At 38.2% G+C, this 22019-nt stretch overlaps 1 protein-coding gene and 1 pseudogene across 1 annotated transcript; both read right to left on the bottom strand.

Annotated features, from left to right (window-relative positions):
• Positions 1-1121: 1121 nt before the first annotated feature.
• LOC139893547 (uncharacterized) lies at positions 1122-2253 on the bottom strand. Its single transcript, XM_071876718.1, has 2 exons — positions 1498-2253; positions 1122-1408 (listed from the first exon to the last, which is right to left on the bottom strand). Exons 1-2 carry the CDS (start codon positions 2117-2119, stop codon positions 1392-1394), a joined length of 639 nt encoding a protein of 212 aa, XP_071732819.1. The 5' UTR covers positions 2120-2253; the 3' UTR covers positions 1122-1391.
• Positions 2254-5341: 3088 nt separating this feature from the next.
• Positions 5342-9397, bottom strand: LOC139893546 (glucan endo-1,3-beta-glucosidase-like; annotated as a pseudogene).
• Between the last annotated feature and the right edge of the window lie 12622 nt (positions 9398-22019).

Here is a 22019-nt window from a genome sequence, read left to right as displayed (position 1 = left end):
TTAACTTCTCAGGTCGATGAGGAGTTCTACTAGATCTACGAATTATAGGTGCAACACGTTCTGGCTCATCAACAATGTGCTCAGCTTCAACGTGTGGATAACTAGTGCCTTCAAAAGGTATGTTACCTTGTGATTCTTGAATTTCTTCAAGATCTACTTTACTCCCACTGACTTCTTGTAAGAGAAGATCTCTTTCAAAGAATTCAGCAAACCGAGCAATAAACACTTTGTTTTCAGCTTGGTAGTAAAAGTAGTAACCCATTGTTTCTTTTGGGTATCCCACAAAGTGACATTTGATACCTCTGGGTTCTAACTTGTTTGAAGTGTCACGTTTCACATACGCTTCACAACCCCAGACTTTCAAATAAGATAACTTAGGACTCTTTCCATGCCATAACTCATATGGTGTCTTATCTACCTTCTTGGTTGGAACCATATTGAGTATGCGTGCAGCAGACTCTAATGCATAACCCCAAAAAGACATCGGTAGAGTAGTTAGACTCATCATAGATCGAACCATATCAAGTAAAGTTCGATTCCTCCGCTCCGACACACCATTGTGCTGTGGTGTATAAGGTGGAGTGAATTGTGAGACAATCCCACAATTCTTCAGGTGGTCCAAAAACTCTTGACTCATATATTCCCCTCCCCGATCAGAACGAAGGGCTTTAATGGTCTTTCCAAGTTGATTCTCTACTTCATTTTGGAAGATTTTGAACGTTTCAAAAACTTCATGTTTATGTTTCAGCAAGTAAACATAACCATATCTACTATAATCATCAGTAAATGTAACGAAGTATGTTTCACCATTTCTAGACATAGTTCTAAAAGGGCCACATACATCATTATGTATTAGTCCTAAAAGATCTTTAGCTCTTTCACCTAAACAGGAGAAAGGAGCCTTTGTCATCTTTCCACATAAACATGACTCGCATACATCAAATGACTCAGAGCCAGTTGATTCCAAAATCCCATCAGATTGGAGTTTTGAAATGCGTTGTTTGTTTATATGACCAAGACGACAATGCCATAGATAGGTATTATTCAAGTCTTTCTTGACTCGTTTGGCAGTACATGTATATACAGAATTATTATTTGAAATTACACCATGCATATCAATTTCAAAAATACCATCACGTGGAATAGCATTAAAATAAAATACATTATTCTTAGAAACTGAAATACCAAAGTGCGTAAATGTAAGTTCAAAACCAACATTTTTCAAAAGAGAAACTGAAATTACATTGCTCGTAATACTAGGAGCATAATGACATTGTTCCAACAAAACAATAAGACCACTAGGTAGAGTAAGCTCATAGGTGCCAATAGCTTCGACTGCAGCTCGAGCCCCATTGCCCACTCTTAAGTCTAGTGTGTTGTTCTTCAGTCTCTTACTTCTTCTCATTCCCTGCATATTGTTACAGATGTGAGTACCACAACCAGTATCAAAAATTCAGGAATCACTAGAAAAAGTATATAACTGTATATGAAATATACCTGATTTGCTAGTCTGGCCAGCTTTGCCTTTTCTCAACTCAGATAGGTAGGAAGGACAGTTCCTCCTCCAGTGGCCAACTTTTCCACAGTGGAAACATTCGGCGTCTTTCGCTGGGTTTTCTTTCTTGGGAGGTGGTGGAATCTTTTTCTTAGCAATTGACTTGCCTTTTCCTTTTCCCCAAGTTTTTGGCTTATTCTTTCTCACTCTACCTTCCCTAATCATAAGGACACCTGGATTGGAAACCTTATATGGAATATCCTGTTCAGCAGTTTTGAGCATCGAGTGCACCTCTGCCAGAGATTTCTCCCAACCTTGCATATTGTAATTCATCACAAATTGGTGATACGATTTTGGTAGTGAAACCAAAACCGTGTTCACGGCCAAGTTAGGCGGCAAGGTAGTTCCAAGTTTTTCCAATCGGTCAATGTAGCTTTTCATTTTTAAGACATGAGAACTCACTGATTGACCCTCCTCCATTTTGCATGTTTGAAGAAGCTTATAAGTTTCATATAACTCTTGACTAGCCTGTTTCTGAAACATATTTTTCAGCTCAGTCATCATATCATATGCTGTACGATCTTCCATTTCCTTTTGGAGGTCAGAAGTCATACTAGCAAGCATGATTAAAGCTATCTTCTCTTGCTCATCAAACAACTTCTGATAAGCATTCTTTTGAGCAGCAGTAGCTGTCTCAGGAGGAGCTTCGGGTAAGGGTTCTTCAATTTTGTTCAACTTCCCTTCAAATTTGAGAACAATTCTCAGGTTGCGGTGCCTATCGAGAAAGTTTGAACCATTAAGTTTCTCCTTCTCCAACAAAGAACGGAGGTTGATTTGGTTTACGTTTTGATTGTTTGACATCTACAAGAGAACAAGATTCAATTTTAGTATTTTCGATATTGTACTTTAATAAATTAATTACCCAAGTTTTAATATATTTAAAAACAATTAATTTACGAAAGCCTAAGATCCACATAGAGGTTCCATAACTACATCTGTTGATCAGCTAGCAGTTATAGAGTCTACTGGTAGGTAGCGAGTACCAATTGCATCACTGATGCAACTCTTAGATCTTTATGGGACCCTGAGATATGTGTAGTCTAACAAACCACTATTATCTATTGGCATATTTGTCCCATCCTTGCCTCGATCTCAGGTCTCACCGTGAATACGATTAAGTCGTCCAATTTGGAAACAGTGGAAATTCAGCCTAGTCTCACTCGTAACTGAAAATTCACCTCGTGGCTATAATTCGATTAGGTCTCACCGTAATCAAAAAATAACGAGGAGTGTTTGCAAGCTCATTGGATGGCATGACTTAAATTTGACGGGTATTTTAAAAATGTTTGTGTTAACGAATAATGCATGCACACAAGATTCGCTACAATTTGTTAAAAAACATTTTAACCAATTTTATATATGTCGATCGTGTTTATGCGTCAAGTTTGTTATTTTATTTTATATAAAAATAAATAACAAATACACACTGTGTATCATTTTAAAACATTTTTTAAAAGATGTTGCTCATATATATTATTTGAGTTTCAAAAAATATTTAACTTTAAACTCGTTAGAGTTTAACTTTTTAAAATCATCAATTTTAACCTTTGAAACTCGTTACTAGTTTTATTTGATGTTTTCATCAAAAAAACATTTAGCATATATTATAATCAACAATTAAATATAAATGCGTAAAAATAAAACACAAACATACCATGCATCACACACACATAGCCTAGCCCAAAAATCCTATGCTTGATCCCATGAGCCGACATGGGATCAAGAGGTCAAACTAAGGGTAATATCGTAGCTCCCACTTGATTCAAGAATCAAGTGAAAACTTGACAAACGCCATTGTTGTCAACTTGACCTGTTCGCCATCTTCTAAGCCAAAAGCATGTTGTATTTTTTCTTCAATCTTCATCTTGTTACATTTATTTAAATTTGAAAATACAACTAAACTAGTACTTTTACAAATTGAAATAAACTTAAATACAATACTATGAAAATGGAAAATAAATATAATACAATTTTGGCTTCAAAATGGCCTTATAATACAAATAATCAACATGACACAATATTGCTGTAATCAACAATCACAACAATCATACATAGGCCGGGGCATTATGGGCTATGTGTGCAATCACAATTCTAATAACTACATTATTAAAAACTACATATGGCTTGTCCATGGTTACAATGCATGTGTACAACCATGGAATGAAATAAACAATAATTATTCAAGCCATAATAAATAAATTCAAAATTTATAACAGTGATATTTTTCAGATCTTATTTGTGCGTCATGAGATTTAATTTAAAACAAACATGTTGAAATTATAAAAAAAAAAAAATTTACTTTTTACCATCTCACAAAACTAGATCTGAGAAAATCACGTGACAATTAAAATGGTGTAAAAGCGGCTCGGATACCACTGATGGAAAACCGTGTGTACTTTTCAATGAGATTAACGGAGATTAACGCAGCGGATAGTTAAAATAAACTTATTTTACATTACAAAACATACACACGATTAACGGTTCCATTAGATCCAATTACACCACTAATAATTGTCAAAATATATAAATTCACAAAGTGAGTTAACGATATACCTTTCTTGAAGAAACTGATGAACAGAGAGAAACATACGATCAAAGGTATGACCGTCTCTTTGAATAGTCCACACTACACTTCAAACGACCGCCAATGGATGCTAGTCCAATACCCAAGTAACAAATTAATCAACCCTTGATTAATTGAGTGAAGTAATTAATAATACTCCCGATATGTTTTATGTTTGTTCTCCTAAGAGAACATGGACTGTTTTTGGTATTCGTGCGTAAACATGAAAGAATTCCTTTTAAGTTCTTTTCAGTAGTTTGCAACTCTCAACTCTAGCTCAATATATATAATGCTTAATAAACTGACTCTCTAAAAAAGTGAAGAAAGAAAATGCGTATAAATAATTATTTCTTATTCTTTTTCTTTACAAGTGCACACCCACTCAAGAAGTTTCTTTCTTTTTGTGACTAAAACAAGTGCAATAGGCAGAAAGTAATAAATACATATATGTTATATTATCTCTAGATGGTCATGTTGCATTTTAAAAACAAATAGGATATGGAGTATGATTTTATCGATTAAGATATTAAATCTCTAATTTAATTAATAATTAATTCATATTGATTAATCAATTCATAATTAATTATTTTAACTTGTTTCGTTACTTGAGTAATATATATATACATCATATATATATATTTCATTTGACGTCTAGGTGTATATGTGTGTGACCCCGAAGGCTCAAATAAATTTAGCCATATAGTTATATGTTGTACCTTGCACATTAATCCTACATATATTTCTACCGTGAAGTATGGATGTGAATACTAGGAAGGATATGTATTGATACTCGAAAATATTGTGCTTACCGGTGATACGACAATGTTAATAAAGATTTGCGGACAAGATGAGCAAAGAGATTACGACAATGGCATGAAGCAAGACGAAGATCAAAGTGGTAAAGTCAAAATGTAAAGGGTTTATATATAATGTTAGCTGAAGTTGAAGGGTTATTATTGTACTTAAGGCTGACACTAGCGTCAAAGGTCCGCATACAAATTTGCGAAAATCCGTTTTTTTAAACACAAGATTATTATTTTTCCACCATTTCTATGAAACAATTTTAAAAAGCACATCTTTATAGAAACATTCCTATTGTCTTCTGTCCCTTTGATAAAAGAGAAGTCACTATGTTTAATTTTAATTATTTTATATTACAAGATAAAGATGTCAAGTTTCTAAAGTGAATTGCATTTCAAACAATCATCATGTGATGCAAAGGCTGTTTTTGAAATTTTTAGATCACTCAATATTAAGGAAATATAATAACTAACCTGAAGATTTATTTAGACTAATAATATTGGGAAAATTACATAACTTAAGTTCCGTAGATGATTAAAAGTTACAGCAAAAGAATAAACAATCACAACCTCAACCAACACAAATCCAACCTTTTTTTACCTACGTCATACAGTCAACATCTTCTTCCTAGCTTAAGACAGATACTTACACGAGCCGTTACCTATAAGAATTTAAATCAGACTTGTTAAAATCGTTTGTCAATACCAAAGGGCGAAAAGGTCATTGGCCTAATGATATACGGAGTAAGTTTTTTTTGAACGGCCCCTTTCAAGTTCAGGGGTTGACAATATGTATATATTCATTCATGGAAAAAAGTTCGTTTGGTTGTGTGAATTGATTTTCTTCTATGGGCCATTCATAAACATAAATAAATATAGATATTAAATATGAAATATGATTTGTAAATATAACCAAATAAATCAGTTGGAGGTTAAATGAAACTTACTTGGATCAGTAAAGGTGACGAGTCCAGTGTGAGCAAAATCACAATTGAAGTCGTTACGACCATTAGTCTGATAGAAAGCATTCATAATAAATGCTGCATGGGATTGCACGTTATTAGGCTCGAAGCAGGGCCCACCAGCCTGAATGGGCCTGCAATCAGCCCCATTGCTACAAACATAGTCTATGTTAGACTGGAGCGCAGCAACAGTGGCATCTGGTTTAGCCACGCACCACTTCTTGCCTTGTGTTGATGGTGCTGGTAATGATGGCTTTTGTGATGGACCTGTTGGCACTTGCTGTAGTACCCACCACAATAAAAATTAAGTTATGGGCAATATTAAACGCTAAATAATGAAAGTAAAACAATAAATAATAAAAATAAAACCGGCTATCTGGCGTCCTCCCAGAGATCAGTCCCACGGACAACATGATAGATGAAAATGATGCAATTTTAAACACTAGGTGTACAACATTAAGTAGTACATCCATAAAGCAACCAAATATTGTATATTGTTAAAATTAGTACTTTGTACATATACTATGTTCTCAAATCGCATTCTATGACATAATAAGTGGAAGTCACTATTCTAAACATTAAGCTCGTGTGTTATAAAAGACCTCTAATTTATTTAATATTCATGACAATTTATTCGATCTAGCTAGTATATATCCATGACCCTACTCGAGGTTTATGAGAACCATGTCACTAAGAAGGCGATAACTAGAGCTGACTCGATGGCTAAAGCAGAATTTGAGCTAGCGGAACTTGAAGAAAGAGAACGACCACCACTTGAACTGCTACCAATAGGAGGACGAACGGATGACACTGGCGCATTGGAAGGAGCAAGCATTGGTGATTGCGAAGGAGCCTGGTTCGCCCACAAAAGCGTAGATCAAAACAATGATGAGTAGCTATCATTCAAGCTCATTATATCACAGTGATGTGTCACGTGTCAATCGTGAAAGATGTTTAAAAGATGATCCACTTTCGAACGGTATGTTTGATAAATGATATGTGAGATTAAGCCAACAATTAGACCAGCTAACTAGGTTTAGTTTAGTGAAATAATTCAATAAAATATGAGATCTAGCATTAAGTGTAAAAAAATAATCTGGGTGATCTGGCGTCACATGTAGGGTCATTTGTGAACGTTGGTGCCGTTGCCTAAAGTAACTATAAACAATTACTCAAATAATCACATTTGTAATATAATGGATGACAATCACACACCTGACCAGCCCATGTAGTACTTTTTGATCCCATTTATACTAGAGCATTTTATATTTGATTTTTATTTATTTATTATATTTTAATTTCTCGTTTCAAAATAAGTATTTACATTCCCTTTTAATTTGGCGTAAAATAAGTGCTTCACTTCGAAGTTGAGAAAAATCGACATTTGACTATTTTTATGTCCCTGAAACTGTATGGAAGACACGAATAAGACATTTATTTTAGGACGTGTATGAACTATTTTAGAGACCTCTTAACAAATTGTTCTACACTAACAATACAATTTCAAGATCACCTTAAACAACAACAAAGACAATATATAAAAAAAGAATACACATAAATTATCATTTAAAAACCTATATAGTTTTTGTCGACTGATGAATGGTGTAGCATGTGTCAATTGTCAAAGATATGGAGTAGTCAAACAATCAATCAAATTTGAAATTTCGAACAAAGAAAAGTCAAAATACACGTCATATTAGTCAAAATCCTGACACACGGGCCCACACCCACCTTATCAACTTTCCGATATACCCGCATCCAATGCTCCACGTAAAAATCAACATCAACATCAACATATATATGCATACGCGATCAAATTTAATAAGGAAGTATCGGTAATTGTTTTTTAGGTTATTTCAGATTCAACACGTTCACTTTAAAGAGTTATAATGAAAAACAATGAGTATCAAAATAGTATTACCTGTGATCCACGTAAGATGCCAATGTTGTAAACTTGGCTAAAATCGGGTCGAAAAAGTCCAAAATTCTTCTCATCCAGTGAAGGACCTCATTGAATCCTCATTGAATAACGAAAATATATAAGTCTCGAACTTTCTTCCGGGCATTAAAGGTGTACCAACTCCGGAAGTAACCTTTTTTATCACACCACCGTTATACGCCGCCGCATTCGCCGGATTTGCGTGAGTATTTTGTGGGTCCCCACCCGATGGCCACCCTGTTTCCGCTACAATTATTTGAACATCTGGGTAACCTAGCTTCTTCATTGACACGTATACCGCGTCCAATAATTGATCAAATTGGTTTGTATACCTTCAATTATTTCCATCATTAATGAAAATCAATAATTTAATCATAAACTAGACCATACATTATACGGAGTAAATATTATAAATATCGATATTTTGACCATTAAATTTGACAATACTCCGTATATACCCAATACAAATATCTAATGTATAATTACTGCAGATTTATCAAATCTAGACGTTTTATAATTTAATATATAAATATAAATAGGCATTGAAATTTTCTACAGTTTAGCTAACTTGTTTTAAATAGAATCATATAATCACTGGTATGGTATTGGTAATTTGTACAAAAAATGGAAAACAAATTATGTTTTTGCTTTTTACCGTAACGTGAGTTAAAAATGGTAGTTGCAGCTACAAATCAATTAATTATCACCTAAAGAAACAATTACTTTACTTATATTTGGTAAAAATCAAAAAGGTCGTACCTTTTTCCGGTAGCTTTATCAAACAAACCAGCATTTGGTTTAAACAAACAAAAATTAGCATTCGCCGGTGAATACCCAAAATACGTGTACGGATTCACCATAAACCCACTTTTGGTTTTCCTCAAAAACTCCAACATCGGAGCCAAATTACCAACATCCCATCCGGGTCTAAATGAAGCATTACTGGGTGGATTAGATTCCAATAATATCCCTAACGAATGTGGACTCGATATTTTCACATCATTAATCCCAGATTTAATTAACGCAGCATGAAGCACTTTCATTGCAGGTACTAAATTATCCACCAAGTTTTGTGGGCCCCAGTGAAGGACTTCTGTACCTACACAAATGTAATGAAATTTGGTAGCTGGGTAATATGGTTTGATGTTTGTATCGACCCAACGAAGTGCGTTACGTGGGTTGGTTAACGATGGGATGTCGCCGTTTGGGACGGTGACGGTTAAGAGGATGTTTGTGTTGGCGAATGATTTGATGATGGTCGGATTGACATCAAAGATTTTGATCCGGTCGATGTTTGTGTTGGATTTGAGAAAGTTGGCGACTTGAGATGGTGGAGGGAGGTTGTCGCCGAGTGTGCCGTAGTTGACTCCGATGGAGATGACGGTGGCCGGAAGGATGACGGTGACGGTAAAAAGGAGGAGGGTGATTATGTTTTGAAGATTCATTTTTTTACAGGTGAAAATGTGAAAAGTGGAAGAAATTGTGAGTGGGTTTTGTAGGGGTGTTTGGCGAGTTGTCAGAGGGGTGTGATTGGGCATAGTGCGTATGTTAGCGACCTGGTGATATTTGGTGGCGAGACAACATGTTTGAATAAAGAAATGTAATTGTGTTTGAAATCGGACACCGCGTAAAACGACAGGATAAAACGTGTGCTTTCTGTACAACAATGGTACTATGATTCCTACATTTCTACGTTAGTTCACTTCAAATCTTATCTTATATACTCGTTAGATTATTATATTTTTACTTTTTTTTTTGTCAAAAATAACAATAACTTTATTAATAAGTGAGAAATAAACAAAGCAACCTACGAACAAAATCGAAACAAAACACAACACTAACAAACCGAACAACCAGAAAAAAAACACCCAAACCAAAAACCTACACCAACAATCGCTGGAGAAAGAAAGGAAATGAGGGCGAAGAATCACAAACCACCCGTCACGATTCCAAAACCATCTACCTCACAAAACGATAAAACCGACAAACCTACAACAAAGAAATCAAATGCCCTCAACATTAAACTTATCTAACTCGGCACCATGAACCTTTCTAACATTTTTCGTACCCTTCCTTGATTTGTGGACGGGTGAGAAACTAAGAACCTTACCTTCAACTCGCAAATGTTCGAAACCTTTCATTGCATCGTCTAAAAAATCGGCAACTTTATTTGAGGAGGAACCACATCCATCCACACCAATAGGATTCAAAGTACTACCAACAACACCGCTACCCGAAGGAAGATCTTGAAAAAGTCTTTGAGCCGCATCATCAAAATCTAAATCATCTTCCGTATCTTGCAAATTAAACGTTACGTTCTTCCCAATTTTATATACTCAGTAGATAGATTACATACTATACATCTTAGTTTATTGCCCCTCCCTATCATCTATATTCTTTTTCAGATTTTTTAAATTAATTATTCGGTTTTATAAATATATATAAAAATAATGTGATAAAATTCTTTTATGCCTTTAATTTATACATGTAAGACAAAAAAAAAAAAAATAGATAAAACGTAAGAAGTAAAACTATAATGTTAACAAAAAAGTACATATGTCAGTCATTTTTTCTTAAACTGCATGTTTTTGTCTGGGAATAATAGAATTGTGACGGGGAGTATTACCGTAGAGACTATTGGGAACTCGTAGTTATATGGCTATATGTAGTTTTATTCACGATTTTGGATGAGTAATTTAGTGTATAGATTTATATATTGATCAATAAAAATTAGAAAAATTAATAATTAAAAATGTGGAACTTTGAGAAAGTCAAAGTCTATTTTGATACTTCGACAGAGTTGGGAACGCAGGATGAGAACCGAGATGGTTGTTGAATTGATAGTTGGGCTAAAAGTCTTATCACAATAAATCCAAACTTGATGTTTGTGACCTTTTGCTACCAATCAAGCTTTGTAGAGGCCGAGGTACGGATATCGGTCAAAAATCATGTTTTTACCATCGATATATGACCCATTTTTAATCAAATACTTTACTTTTAAGTACAAACAATCCTTTATTTGCTTCATTTTGTAGACAATGAGATTACGTCGGTAATGCAGGAAGAATCAAAAAAATCGAACTTAAACGAATAAGTTAGAGCGAAATCAGTGAAAACCAAGTCACAACTCCAGGCACAGTCAAAACTACCGGTCACTGTAACCAAAACGGCCAGATCTAAGCAGAAACGACTAACAGTTGTGGGTCACCAGCCCAAAACGTCTATGTTGATCCGTTATTGATCAACCATGGCGTACCATTCCAGACCCGGTGACCCGTTACCAAATAGGGACAACTGTTTCACAATAAAGCTTGCATATTGAAACGGCAGCTCAATTAAAACGCTTGCCACCCTTTGCAATCAAAACGGATCACTGTCAGCTTTTGTGTCTATAAATAGCTCATTCAACCCTTCCATTTTTCACAAATAGCTCATTCAACCCTTCTATTTTTCAAACTTCCCCTCACTCATGATCACACATACACACACTCTCTCTAAAAGGTTTCTACCTCTAGGTTAGTAATGATACGCATACCCGATTGGCCCGTGTTGCGCATCACACTTGCACCATGTGCATATCCTCCGCGCTATAGCACTTTTGGCGCAAGTAAATGTGCGCTAAAGGCGCCATCTAGATGATGGCGAGTTGCATGAGGGTGACGTGTCCTGTACTTGCCACGATTTCTGTACAATGGCCGACAGCCAGCGAAAAAGGAGATAGTACTGTTCCCTGGTCCCCTCCACGAAATAACCAGGTAGTGCAGACAAGAAAGCAACATAGAACACGTGATTCCAATGAACGGACAGCACTGTAACTATAAATAACGGACTCGAATCACAAGGCAAGGGGTTGGTCTATTTTGAAAAGTTACACACATACTATTTTTAGTATCTACGTACGGACCAGTCGCACTATTTACATAGCGCCTCCCTTACCAGCGCTACCGGACTTATACCCGCGCTACCGGACTCATAGCACTACACTAGACATCCTTGATATACAGGTAACATTCCTTGAACATAAACCATATTCCCGACGCGAGCCATCGATGACCGGACTATCCGCAGATGGTGGGTCTACGTTTAACCACCCCTGTCGAGATCCTCATCTCGCAAGGGGTTATTCACGGTACTCCGGACCGGATAGTTAAACTCAATTGATCCTTAAATCCCCTCTTAGTGATGTCAAGCATGGACCGAACCTGACCCGAATATTCTATGCTTGATCATTTGGCGCTATCCGTGGGACACACAAGTTAAAAGGTTTTGATTTGATCTTTTCTCTGTATGTCCACTACTCATTTATTTTCTCTATACATGCACCTGTCGCGAGAAATAAATGCATTCAATGGCCAACTGCCGACCACAGCTAGGAACAAAGCGTACAGCTAGCGCTGACGGAAGCCCGAGGATGATGGAGATATCGTTCCCCGCCATTCAGACATTCAATACTTCCTGCGCACCCATTGTAATGCAGGGATATCTGCCCGAGTCTGGTTATGGAGTTAAGCGCCTCCACATGGATAACGGCAGTAGCGTTGACATCATGTACGAGCATTGCTTCTAACAGCTGCCCACAACGGTGAGGAGAACCATCAAGCCTCCGACTACGGCATTATCCGGGTTTTCAGGAGAATCAGCGTGGCCTATCGGAATCTTGGATTTGAAGCTAGAGCTGAGAGACAGCAGGGATAAATTAAAAAAGCGCACTGAGAGCATAGAATTCTGCGTTGTGCGCTCGTACTCTAGATACAATGCTATACTCGGAAGGACTTCCAATCAGAAATTTGGCACTGTACCATCCACAATTCACGGGATGGTTCGATTCCTGACGGATCAAGGAGTTGCCACCCTCGAGTCAACGCCGCTAGACGCCTTGTGCGCGTCTGTTACTGACAAGGGGATCGCTACTCCAGAAAAAAAGGGCGTGAATGAATGGTGGGTTATAGTTAATCCCGAGTATCCGGAGCAGAAGGTAAAGATAGGGGGAGCCTCATACACGAGACTAAGGAAAAATTGAGGAACATCTTCATCGCCAACTCCGACGTGTTTTGTTGGCGTGATGCTGACATGACTGGAGTACCACGAGAGATAGCGCAGCATCACCTCCGCGCCAGCATCAATCTGAACCCTGTCAAGCAAAAGAAGCGACCCATGGCACCAGAAAGAAGTGAGTGGTTGCGCAGAGAAGTGGATAAGCTGGTTAAAGCTAACATATTGCGCAAAGTGAACTACCAGACATGGGTAGCCAACCCTGTGCTGGTGGCCAAGTCTGATGGAACGTGGCGGCTCTGTATTGATTTTAAAGACATTAACAAAGCTTGCCCCAAAGACAACTATCCTTTGCCAGATATAGATTGGAAAGTGGAGTCGCTCGCCGGTTTTAGGTTCAAATGCTTTCTAGACGCCTACAAAGGATATCACCAAATACAAATGGCAGAAGAGGATGAAGAGAAAACCGCGTTTCACACAGACCAAGGGATATACTATTACACCAAGATGCCGTTCGGACTGTAGAACGCAGGCGCTACCTATCAGCGAACCATCAACACATCATTCGCTAAGCAAATTGGGCGCAACCTTGAGGCGTATGTTGACGACCTCGTCATTAAGAGTAACACCGAGGAACAGTTGTTGGCCGATATACTCGAAACTTTCAATACACTCAGGAGCATCAACATGAAGCTCAAACCTGCCAAGTGTAGCTTTGGGGAAGAAGATGGGAATTTTCTGGGGCACATCGTGACTCCGCGTGGAATCAAGGCTAACCCAAAGAAGATATAAGCAATTGAAAAGATGCCCTCCCCTAAAACGAAAAAGCAAGTTCAAAGCCTCAATGGAAAATTAGCCGCATTGACGCGATTCCTGTCTAAGGCTGCTAAAAGATCGCTCCCGTTCTTTCATACATTGAAGAACTGCGCTAAAAATTCGGATTTCAAATGGACAGACGAGGCAGAAAAGGCGTTCCAGGAGATGAAAGTGCTCCTTAAAGACCTCCCCACATTAACAGCGCCAATCGCTGGCGAAACCTTGATACTTTACCTCGCGGTGTCTAAGGAAGCCGTTAGTTCCGTCTTAGTCGCTGAACGGGGGGATGCTCAAATGCCGACATACTTCGTCAGCAAAGCACTATCAGGAAGCGAGCTGAATTATCTCCCCATAGAAAAACTCGTATATGCGCTCGTTGTTACTGCTAGACGTTTGCGCAGGTACTTCCAAGCACATCCAATTACGGTACTCACCGATCAACCTATTCGACAACTGCTCTATAAACCCGAGATATCGGGTAGGCTAACCAAATGGGCAATAGAGCTAGGCGAGCATGAAATCGCGTACTGCACTAGAAGCGCTATCAAGGGGCAGGTAATGGCTGATTATTTGGCCGAAACGGCCGCTGACATGCCGGCAATATGTGACCCTGAGCAACTACCCGTGCCTCCGCTCGAACTATGGGAGCTCTATACAGACGGCGCAGCAAGCCCTGAGGGCGCTTGCCCAGGGCTAATCCTCACCGGTCCGCATCAGGAAGAGCATACATACGCGTTACGGTTCAACTTTAAAGTAACAAACAATGAGGCAGAGTATGAAGCGCTACTAGCAGGGATGCGTATAGCTCGAGAATTAGGAGTAAAGAAGTTACAAGCTTACGTGGATTCACAGCTAGTCGCCAATCAGATAAACGACACATTTGACGCCAACGACAATTCTATGCAATCATACCTCGCTCTGGTTCACTCTCTAGCCGATACATTCGCTGACTTCAGGATCAGCCAAATCCCTAGGAGCCAGAACAAGCAGGCGGATGTGCTCAGTAAGCTGGCGGCTCTCACCTTCAACCATCTGGAGAAGAAAATATTGGTGGAGCAAGTCTTCAAGAAATCCACAGAGCCAGAAATGACGATTGTGTCCGTTGAAGAAGAAGAAGAAGCGACTTGGATGACAGACATCGTAGAATTCCTGCGAACTGGGTCTTTGCCTGAAGGGGAGAAGGAGCGATGAAGATCAGAGTAAAAGCACCGAATTACGAGTTTCGAGGAGAAATTTTATATCGAAAGTCTTATTTAGGCGCATCCATGCGCTGTGTGGGACCTAAAGAAGCTGCTATGATTATTGATGAGGTTCACAAGGGATCCTGCGGGTTGCATTTTGGGTGGAGGACAGTCACCGAGAGAATTAAGTGACTAGGGTATTATTGGCCCAGAATGTACGCTGACACAACTGAAAGGATAAGATTTTCCAGGAATGCCAGTTGCACGCGCCCGTTAGCAGAGCGCCTCAACATCCTATGATACCTATCGTATCGCCATGGCCATTTTGCAAATAGGCTATCGACATAGTGGAACCTTTCCCAAAGGGAGCGGGAAATGCTGAGTACTTGGTGGTAGCTATCGACTTCTTCACTAAATGGGTGGAAGCAAAGCCACTACGCACTATCACCAGTAAGCAGGTCAGAGACTTTTTCTGGGAAAGCATCGTATGTAGGTTTGGCGTACCTAACGAGATTATTAGCAAAAACGGTACACAATTTGAGGGCAACCCCTTCCGCAGTTGGTGTCAGGATTTGAATATCAAACAACGCTTCACCTCCGTGGCGCACGCTCAGGCTAATGGTCGATGTGAGGTTATGAACAGAGACATTGTGCACGCCATCAAATCAAGATTGAGAATGAAGCACAGTGGATGGGTGGATGAGCTACCAAAAGTCCTATGGGTGCACAGGATAACGCACAAGAACAGCACATGAGAGACACCATTCAGTTTGGTGTACGGTTCAGAGGCGGTAATACGAGCGGAAATAACAGTTCCAACGGAAAGGATTTTGTCATACAGCGAAGGCGAGAATGATGAAAGGTTGCGCGCTAACCTAAATTATGCCGAGGAGCGCTAGGGAAATGGCAGCAATCCTAGAAGCCGCCAACAAGCAGCGCATTGCAAAATATTACGACAAGCGCGTAAGGGCAAGAACTTACAAGGTGGGGGACCTTGTGTGGTGCGACAACCAAGCAAGCAGGGCCCAGAACACTGGAAAGTTAGGGCCAAACTGGGAAGGACCTTACAAGGTCGTTGGGATCAGTAACACCGGAACTTACAAACTGGCAGAGCTTAAGGGAAATCCAATCAAGCGGACCTGGCATGCTACCGCGCTTAAAAAATGTGACATGTAATATAGAAAATAGGAGACTTGATCAATCACCTACTTTGTCTAGACTTACATGTAATTACTAAACAACGCGCCTTTGTAGTTCGACCGTGTATTGCGCTATTGTAAACTCGTTTTTTGATTATATTAAAGCATTAAGTCATCTTCGGTTATGATTTCACGTGCCTCTCAGAGCTGAATAGCTTTATAATTTGAACTGCACGCGCACAGTAAAATACTAGCGCGTTCCTGCCTACTTAAGGGATGACTTTCCCTAGCTCCCGCGCGGCAGAAGTCAGTTTGGCGACAGACTAGACTTATTACCGGAGAGCGGAAGTCATTGGGTTGACCTAGTTCCACCCGAGCAGACCTATGGATCTGCAAGTCATGACTATAAATAAAAAGCGTTGGTCGCGCTTGACCACAGTCCCAAACTAACGTTTGGAAGACTCTTCGACGCGATTACGAGCGCGTGACCCAAGTGTGTGTTGAGTGCACATCAGCACACATGAAGGTTAGCGACGGCACGCCAAGAGTATAAAACAGCAATAATTACTAGTAATAAAACAAGAATACGAAAAGTAAGTACATCTCGCGCTTACATCGCGATAACACATTTTCCATTTATTGCGAAAAATACACTTAATACAAAATATTACACGCGTCGTGACGCATTATGACATTACAAAGCAAAATTACAACTTAGAATCTATCAACTCTCGCGCCGACACTCGCGGGTCGCGTAACAACTCCTCAAATCGGGGAATAGGGATGTGATGTAGCGCTCTATAGGCCTCCCTAGCGACCTTTCACGCTCCAGGATTGAGGCAGTCTCGAATAGCTTTGGGAAGAATAGGGGGCACCTGAATATGTTCCTTTACGATATCCCAAAAGTGAAGATGCTCGACATCCTGTATAGCTTTTAAAGCGCTCTCATAGCGATCATTTACGGCAGCGCTGTTTAAAGCATGATCCACTATACGAGGAAGACCTGCCTTTAGCACCTCAAACTCGTGAGCAGCCGACCTCGCTCGCTGCTCTGACTCAGTGCATTGTGCGCGTAGCGCACGAATGTTTCCTCATGATAGCTGTTCTGAAGGTTAGCACGATCTAGATGCGCCTGAACACTTTTGATCGCCTGCTGCGCCTTATCAAGCTTGTCGTAAAGGCACATTATGGGATCCCTCATCACGGAGAATTCATCGTCGTAAGACTCGTTGCTCGGCTTAGGGCTCTGGACTTTCTTACCCTTACAGGAACCCGCCGAGTTCGGGCACTGCCTTTCAACAGAAGAGTCACTATTGATCTGAATGGGAGATGGATGAGGTCTATCTGCACTCCCTCTCGCATTACTACCGTGCCCATCATCTGTATCGGAATGATAACAATTAATGCCGAAGTACAAACAAAATAAATAACAAAGGAGGTGCGCGATATACCTGTACGAGCGTGCTTTGAAGGGGAAGAAGTGGCAGATCTTTTGCGCTTCTTCGGAGCAGGCGCGCCAAGATGTGGCGGAACAAGTTTCCCGCGAGGGCATTGCTTGGGCAAGTCAGCATATTGTGCCGCAACCTTCTTCTTTTACTTCTTGCGTGAAGGGCCAGAAGCGGAAGCTGCGGCTACGGGGCGCTTTGTAGAAAAACCTTTCCCTAAAGGCATACGATCCACCACTACAGAAGTAGAAGAAGAGAACTCGAGATACTCAGAGAAGGAAATCGCTGTCAACAAAGGATAGCAGCGTTTAGGAAGGCGCGGAATAAAAGAAGGTAAAAAGCTCTACATACCTTGCAAATGGCGACTGAAGTGAGGATAATAGTTGGGATCTGGCCAGTGTTTGGATATCCCACCAGCATACAGCACGCTGTTGCTATACGTGCGTACAGGAAGCGCGCGACCTACGCTTTTATCCAGCATTGACTTTTCACTTGAACTTAAGGGTGGCGCGATATTTAAGCTATCGTCAAAACCGTATTGCCAAGAACTCACATTTGAGAACTCTAACGGAATGAAGGTACTGTCCACAAAGAAGTAACGCTCTTTCCAGTCGCGCGGATTCTCCTACGACGGCTCGCCGGTAAAGCGAACATTGTCACGGAAAGAAAACCAACATGTGTCAAGCCGTTCAAAAGATGATATGTTCTTAAAAAAATTCACAGTAGGAATAAAGTCGTGCGCCCTGCACCACATCTGAAAAATAACAAGGCAGCAGGCGCTATCAGGATCCAACTGACCCACACCAATGTTAAAATGAGAAAGCACGTGCAATATGAAATTCGTCGGCGGAATGCGCATATTTCCCCGCTCAAAAACTACACTATAAACAGCCACCTTTCCTCTAGGAGCACGTTAGCCCGGTCTAGATGTCCAGGAACGACGGGCGACAGGGAAATCATAGGAGGATAACGCTTTGAGATATGCGCTACGTATTCGGCGGAGATAGTCGAAGGAATAGAGCCAACGTTGGAAAAATCAGCGTGATAAGCCATGTCAGAAAGAGAAGAGAGAGGGAAGTGAAAAATGAATGAAGAACGTTCTATTTATAGAAGGGGAAGAGACGGCCATAATGGATCTTGACCGTACACGTGTCAGAAGACATCTAAAGTAGAGAATTTAATGCAATTTGACGGGTGACGTGACGGCTGTCACGTCACACCTGTCATGAAATTAATGGCAGTTGAGTTCGATACCATGCTCAATACTTGCGCATAATATCGAACTGGGGGACTTAATAATACGCATACCCGATTGGCTCGTGTTGCGCATCACACTTGAACCATGTGCATATCCTCCGCGCTATAGCACTTTTGGCGCAAGTAAATGTGCGCTAAAGGCACCATCTAGATGATGGCGCGCTGCATGAGGGTGACGTGTCCTGTACTTGCCACGATTTCTATACAAGAGCCGACAGCCAGCGAAAAAGGAGATAGTCTTGTTCCCTGGTCCCCTCCACGAAATAACCAGGTAGTGCAGACAAGAAAGCAACATAGAACACGTGGCTCCAATGAACGGACAACACTGTAACTATAAATAACGGACTCGAATCACAAGGCAAGGGGTTGGTCTATTTTAGGAAGTTACACACATACTATTTTTAGTAACTACGTACAGACCAGTCGCGCTATTTACATAGCGCCTCCCTTACCCGCGCTATCGGACTTATAGCACTACACTAGACATCCTTGATATATAGGTGTGACAACCCGGAAATTTCTGACCAAATTTAAACTTTAATCTTTATATGTTTCCGACATGATAAGCAAAAAGTCTGTAATGTTGAATCTCAAAAATTTTAAACTTTGTTCATACATTCATTTAACCTCGACCAAATTTCGACGATTCACGAACCATTATATAAATGGATATGATTATATATATATATATATATATATATATATATATATATATATATATATATATATATATATATATATATATATTATAACTTGAGAATATTAATAAAATATTAAACGTAAAGTACTTTACATGAACGTATTTATTTCAATATGTTTATCGATGGAATTAGAAGATAATATCAAATGATTGATTTATCGGATACATTGTATGATTACGAGTCTCTGTTGAGAGGTCCAATTTGATTTAGGAAACCTTTCCTTTTTAACGGTATTCGGAAAAATTGGTAAAGTGATTTACAAATAAAAATAAATGTGTCAACTAACAAAGGTTAGACAAAAGTTAATGGAGTATCCTGATTAATTTTCAATACATGCTTTACAATGATTGCCTCGTATCCTTTGTTAAATGAATTATTTAGCTTTCATAATATTAAAAACATCCTTATTATGAAAATTTTCATTTTTGATAAAATTATCATTTATTATTATTACTATCGTTGTTATTGTTATTGTTATCGTTATTATTATTATTATCTAATAATAATTATTATTATCTAATTATTATTATTATTATTAGCATTATCGTTATAAGTATTATCATTAAAATTGTTATACTATTATTATTATTATTATTATTATTATTATTATTATTATTATTATTATTATTATTATTATTATTATTATGATTATTATGATTATTATTATTATTATGATTATTATTATTATTATTATTATTATTATTATTATTATTATTATTATTATTATTATTATTATTATTATTATTATTATTATTATTATTATTATAATTACTAATATTATAATTAATATTATTAGTGTTATCATTATCAATATCACTAAAATTATTAAAATTATTGTAATAATTGTTATCATTATTATTATACAACTTATTATTATTGTTATTAGTATTAATTATTATTATGATAATTATTATATTATTACTTATTAATGTTATTTATTAATTTTATGAGTTCACTAAATTAAGAACTAGGTAATATTATCTAACAACATTATATTATTAACATATTATTATATTTAATATAGTTATTAATTATTAATATTAAACATAACTTATAAATACAGATAATTACGCAATATATCCATATCAGTTATTTTTTTTCCTGTTTTCTCTGTTCTGCTTGTGATAACCTGTCGACACACACCTTTAATAAATCACAATCGATCATTCTGTACTACTGATTAAATTTATTCGATTTCCACTATCCATATCCGTTATAATTCCTTCAGCTGCTATCTGATTTGTAAACCAGAAATTCAAGAACATAAGCTCGATACCTCTGTTCGCAACTTGTTTTAATCAATAGCCCAATTTCGAATCAATCATCAAATTCAAAAATACAGATGTTGTAACGACCCGTCAAAATCGCTATTGACGCGGCACGTTAATCATTGATTCCATAGTGAGGTTTTGACCTCTATATGATACGTTTTGATAAAATATTGCATTCATTAAAATAAGTGACTTTCTAAACATAGAAAGTTATAAACATGTGGGCGAGTGCTTAGGTATAAGAAAAACCCCAAAATACATAAGTCTTTAATTTACAGGTTGACATCACAGTCCAATTATTTATTACACAACGCAGTTTTATTTTGAATGCAATAAACTTTGTACAAAGCATGAGAGACTCCATGCAGGAAACAAGCACATCACAGCGGAAGCAGTCTAAGGACCTGAGAATAAAACATGCTAAAAAGTCAACACGAATGTTGGTGAGTTATAGGTTTAATTGCTCGAGTCATAAATATATATAAAGATAGACCGCAAGATTTCATCAAAAGTTTATCAATAGATTCTACGTAACAGAGCACCCTGGTAACTAAACTTTAACGTTATAATGATAATTACCCCATTCGTTTTAATACACGCAACCAACGTGTCATAAACTCAAATAACATACGTCCGTTAAAAGGCTAGCGCTCTAGCTCGGACGGGGATGTCAAGCCCTATGGATTCATATACATTTATTCGCGCCCACCAGTCCATATCCTATGTACTGGCAGCTACTAGTTACCAAAGCTAAGGGATTTTTGGTTTAACTCAGTGTAGAATTTAGTATGTAATTGTGTCCTATTGTGTTTAAAATAAATTGCATGTATTCTCAGCCCAAAAATTATTTAAAGTATTTAAAAAGGGATACTATAAACTCACGGTTCAATATTGAGACTCAATATTGTAGGCAAATTGCGTAGACGTAATGATGGTAGACGACTGTATGGTTGGCCTTGGATTCAAGAACAATACCCCGAACAATACCCAATATTTCCTTAGCTTAAAACGGTTTGAAACCCGAATTAAAAACACCCGCGTATATACCTTATTATTATTAAACTTAAATTATAAAATATAAATTATAAATATAATATTTGATCATAGACGAAAGAAAAGAAAAGATGTGCAATATCCCGTCGAACAAACTGGCGTATTTATAATACTTTTCAATTTCCTGTAGCTCATGCGATCGCATGAGTTTTCAGTGTTTTTGCTATGCGATCACATGGCCGCCTGATCCGCTTTTATTTGCTAGTTCGTCGACATCAAATAGTGTTTACTGTAGCAAACAGTGTTCACTGCAGCAAACAGTGTTTACTATAGCAAATAGTGTTTACTGTAGCAAAGGCGTTTTCACTGTAGCAATTCACTGTAGCAAAGTCGTTTTCACTGTAG

This window comes from Rutidosis leptorrhynchoides, chromosome 2, assembly GCF_046630445.1.
Source record: "Rutidosis leptorrhynchoides isolate AG116_Rl617_1_P2 chromosome 2, CSIRO_AGI_Rlap_v1, whole genome shotgun sequence".
Classification (NCBI taxonomy): domain Eukaryota; kingdom Viridiplantae; phylum Streptophyta; class Magnoliopsida; order Asterales; family Asteraceae; genus Rutidosis; species Rutidosis leptorrhynchoides.
This window is presented reverse-complemented; position numbering and strand designations above follow the sequence as displayed.

Excerpts from the sequence above, each read along its gene's own strand:
- LOC139893547 (XM_071876718.1), bottom strand. The coding sequence starts at position 2,119 with ATGCTTGCTAGTATGACTTCTGACCTCCAAAAGGAAATGGAAGATCGT.